At 34.6% G+C, this 5,056-nt stretch overlaps 1 protein-coding gene across 1 annotated transcript; it reads left to right on the top strand.

Moving 5' to 3' along the window:
* The first annotated feature begins 497 nt into the window (after positions 1 to 497).
* LOC140960435 (calmodulin-7) lies at positions 498 to 3,006 on the top strand. The gene is made up of 2 exons (XM_073418701.1): positions 498 to 668; positions 2,347 to 3,006. The coding sequence occupies exons 1-2, from the start codon at positions 593 to 595 to the stop codon at positions 2,718 to 2,720; spliced, it is 450 nt and encodes a 149-aa protein (XP_073274802.1). The 5' UTR covers positions 498 to 592; the 3' UTR covers positions 2,721 to 3,006.
* The last annotated feature ends 2,050 nt before the right edge of the window (positions 3,007 to 5,056 follow it).

The following is a 5,056-nucleotide window of genomic DNA, read 5'->3' as shown; positions in this document are numbered from 1 at the left end:
TGACAAGATCTTGAATTTATATGTATAACATCTATACTATATTATTAAGTTTGAAACACTTATAGTAACTAACTTTTGGTGTCATGGTCTGTTTTAATAATTATATATATTAATAAATTATTAATATTTTAATACAAGTCGTATGTAGTTCAGCGGATAAAGTCTTTGTTTTTTATACAATAAGTCATAGATTCTTTTTTCTATTTATTTTTTTACTTCATATATCAAAATTGTATTACAGTCTCTCATTATTTTTTATAATTATATTTTGATCCTCGTTTAAATTTAAAGTAAATGAATTATAAAAAAATATTGTACAAGTACGTAACTTGTTCGTCAATATGCACTAGTAATTAATGTGACGACAATAATATTAATATGCATAAAAAAATTTGTACGAGAAATATAACAATCTCATTTATCATCAATATTTTCATAGATAATACAAATAATAAATTTATTCACAAATAAAAAAAATAAATATGGATTAACATATGTACAAAAATTGGGCAGACCGGTATATCTTCAGCGACCACGATTCAACGAAAGTACAATTCTTGAACACATCCTGCAAAAAGCTTAAGGGACAACAATGGCGGACCAGCTAACAGACGACCAGATCTCCGAATTCAAGGAAGCCTTCTCTCTGTTCGACAAAGATGGCGACGGTCAGTATTCTTTTGATTTTATTATTTTCTCATTTCTCGATCTATATCATTGCGTGGATCTGGTATCTTTTCGCAACTAGTAGTCTAGATTTATTTTTCGTGTTATTCGTTATTCTGTGACTTAAATATAGATCGATCGATGTATTTCTGTGTGTATTGAGTTTATTTATTCGGTTGCTTAAGTGTGTTTGTTCAGCATTTTTGTTATGAACGATTGCTTAGATTGTAATAAGATCAAACGTTCCGCAAGATGTTATCGTCTTCACTATGTTTGATATTGTATAGCTGATTATGAATTTAGAAACTTTCTTTATCCAGTCATGGTGTTTGGACTGGTGATAGAAACATATGAAGTACTTCAGATATGATTATATAGTTGGCACACAAGATTTTACAGCTATTTGCATGTATCGCTCCGCTTGTAAATTCTGTAACTAGAGTCTGGTGTTTGACCGTTTCGGCTAGGAAAAACGGAGTACCTTTGGGAATTTGCTGATGTAATTGTAATATATACTGGTTTATCTAGTTTTCTGCATTTGATTTGAGATGATTGATGAAGCTAATGACTTTCCTGATAATGTTTCTATTTGTGTTCTTGTTATTTTCTGCAAAGTCAAAGGCGAAAAGGGTCGGAGATTTTAAATTGGATATTTGGAAACTTTCTAGATAACTATTTAAAATTTGACGTTCTTCTAAGTAACGGTCTAGGAATTTTAAAATTATGATCGCTGCTGGGTGCAATAATTGTCCCTGTTGGAAGAGCGATTGCACTGTGATGCTTGAGCAGCTATACTGTTTAAAAGATTTGAGTTGTATGATTATCACTAGATATAGCTCTCGGTCTTATAATTGGTATCAGAGTCAAGGTCACGTGGTCGATTCCCATTGATTGCAAGGAGTGCAATTATTGGGAAAGAGATTATTGAGTGCAATAATTATCTATGCTGGAAGAGCGATTGAACCGTGATGCTTGAGCTACTGTGCGATTTAAAAGATTTGAGTTGCACAATTAACACCAGCTATAGCTTTTGGTAAAGTGGCAAGCGCGCGGTCCTACACTGACAGAGCTATGAGAAGCTCAGAGTATTGTAGAGCTTTGGCACGAGGTGTAAGGTGAGGCACGTGCCTTTGTTGAATGAAAATAAGATTCTTTAAGGCATAATAAGTTATATACACTCTAAATTTTAAAAAAACTTCTATCATCTACGACTAATTGTTTACCTTACAAACAAACAAACAATTGATGCAAAAATATAAATACTTAGAAATGAAAGTGTAATATTATTTCCCTGTTTCACCTTCACTTCATCATTCCCAACTTTTGAGATGTGATTATGTGAACCTTTTGCATGCCAAGGTGGTTCATATGCAAAACATACACTTCAAAGGATGCTGAGCCTTGAACCTGGATGCACGTTGTTGGGGATTTAAATAATTATGTTTTTCCTCATCAATTTTCTATAGTTGTCAATGTTTCTCCAAATGTCATGCAAGTTTCTTGCGTGGCATCTAGGTATCTTAAATGCTTATATCACGCAACAAGCATTGTGGAGTTTTTGACATTTTATAGTTGTTGATGTGTGTTCCTTTTTTCAATAATCTAATAATTCCCATCTTATGCACTCTACAGCCGTCTTTCTAACATGCCTGATTTGTTTACCATGTGTAAATCTGATAGGTTGTATCACAACCAAGGAGCTCGGTACTGTGATGCGCTCTTTAGGACAGAACCCAACAGAGGCTGAACTTCAGGATATGATCAACGAGGTTGATGCTGATGGTAATGGAACAATTGACTTTCCTGAGTTCCTCAACCTGATGGCTCGGAAAATGAAGGACACCGATTCTGAGGAGGAGCTGAAGGAAGCTTTCCGGGTTTTCGACAAGGACCAGAATGGCTTCATTTCTGCTGCAGAACTACGCCACGTTATGACCAATCTTGGTGAGAAGCTTACTGATGAGGAGGTCGATGAGATGATCCGTGAAGCGGATGTGGATGGTGATGGGCAGATCAACTATGAGGAGTTCGTCAAGGTTATGATGGCCAAGTGAGATCTAAACAAGTTGAAACTTTATTATTGTCCAGATATAATCATATTGACGAAAAGGGAACCCCGGGGTGGTTAATTTGATGACTTTTGTGTTTCTCGTTAATTTATGATCTGGTATTGTTAGCTCGAGTGGGTGCTTGCTTTGGTGTCATGCTTGTATTGTTTTAGTCGCTCATTTGTTTTCATATGCTTGTTTGCACCGTTCCTGTTTTTATTATTTTGCGTCCTGACATTGGGCACTTTATGCCAACATTGATAGCATCAATGCAGAACAATAAAAAACTTTACCTTGGTTTTTCAATAATAAACCGATAAGATCTCCGAGATTTACCAGCCAGCTGGGTTGGTTTGGCTATTCTTTTCAATTGAAAAGGAGTCAGCTGTCTGCGCGAGTCATCTTCTTATAGACTCCGCTGGACGACACGGCATTTTCGTTCAAATATAGGCTGGCCGTACTTGTGATGGTTCCCAAGGATTCAAAATTACCACTTAGGTCTACGTTGCCACGATATTGTTCTATGGAAGCGGGCGGGCTTTAGAAGCTCGGCCTGTTACCATCTGTCTTGATTCTTTGTACTTGATGCATATAATGTGTTCATAAATTTGATTTCTGTGTAGAGAGGGACAGGATCATGGAATTATTAGTATGACACAATGGTGCGATTACCAAATTATAATAAAATTTTGGATATTTTGGAAACTCATAAATGAGGCAGAATTTCAGGCATTTGTACATCTGAAGAGCTGTATACGAGTCACCGTTCTTAGAGTCCTACGTTAGAAACATTATTGTCTTCTATTTTACAAGCTCGAACTTAAAAATATAACAATCGTGAGGGTTATTGAATATTGCCCATAGTGTTTAGTGCGAGTTCGACGATATTAATGAAGAATGATGCTTAGGGTAGAGCACCTTTAATGATACTTGTGATTTCACGGAGGTGAGATTGTGTTTGGATAAAAAGATTTGTGTTTGTTGCAGGATTTCAAATTAAATATGGATTTAAGATGATACCATTGGAAGGTAGATTTGGAATTGCAGAAAAAAATACTTGGCAACATAGGATATTTGAAATCAATCGTATGAATTTTGAGTCAAATATAGATACAATAAATTTGATATGTGGATTTGAAATAAAATCCACTCAAATGCAACCTAAAGGACGATATCATATTATTTTGTCACTCGAATTTTGAGTCCTTCGTGTTAAATTAATTTCAAAATTACATAAATTTGGAAGGTTTTGGCACTTGAAAAGTTTCGACTTCGGATTGGATTGAACTGAAATTGAACCATAGATATATCTATCGCAAATCAAGCGAAATTGAAAAACCAGATTGTACAAGTTTTGCACTAAATGGTATTGTTCTCTACCTTTTCTTATACATGTACATGAACTTTGTATCGATAATCTAGATTTGTTTTCAATTTTTTGTGTTAGTAAAGAATTAATAATGATTGCTATAATGGATTTTATATTTCATATTCCCCACTTGATGAAATTTTGGTTTAAAATTAATAAAACTATTAATAAAGGAACCAAACAAACGAAAAACTTTGTAGCTCAAACCAAAATTAAAATCGTTTTTGCTTCAAAAATGTCCTTGATTTGTTTGGCCTTCAGGGTAATGTATTTGGAGCCTCTCTATTTATTAGGTCCATTTGCGATAATTACTCTGATCAAGCGATAAGTGCACTGAACGTTAACTTTTGGTATAACGAAAAATGCTTTTTTGAGTCATATTTTTATCTACAAATAATTTGAAAGCCATGCAAAACTAAAAACAAATAGGGAATTCATTCAAAGGGTACTTTGATAAGCATTACTTGCATTTTCCAAAAATCACAAACAAAACTCAGTCACTTTTGCTAAGATTTATGGAGAATTAGTTCTAAATATAGACTCTTTATTAGTTCTCACTCACCTGATAGCTTATAAATCTGAGCATCCAAGATTGGGATCACAGTAAAATATGATGCTCATATCTTTGTAAATGGACAAAACGAAAGGTTAAAATCTAGAAATGGAAGCTCAAATTAGCCAAATCGATACATCCAATATTATTAACTACAACACACATAATATGCTTATTCTACAGACATTAAGGTAGTTTGGAGAATATTTAGGCGTGCAGTTTCCATCGATATGCATAATATAAAGCGAAAATTAATTATATCATTCTTCGGATGTCCACTCCGGCGGGAACTCGTTGAGGTCAAAATCCAGCATTCGGGGGTGTTTTTCAGTCTCCAGTCCTCCTCCATGGCTGGCCTGTCCTTTACAATGTCGCTTGTGACCACCAAGAGCTTGACCTTGGGAGAAGATTCTGTTGCAA

Source organism: Primulina huaijiensis, chromosome 15, assembly GCF_012295235.1.
Source record: "Primulina huaijiensis isolate GDHJ02 chromosome 15, ASM1229523v2, whole genome shotgun sequence".
Classification (NCBI taxonomy): domain Eukaryota; kingdom Viridiplantae; phylum Streptophyta; class Magnoliopsida; order Lamiales; family Gesneriaceae; genus Primulina; species Primulina huaijiensis.
Note: the sequence above shows the minus strand (reverse complement) of the source record. Positions and strands in the feature narration are given on the sequence as shown.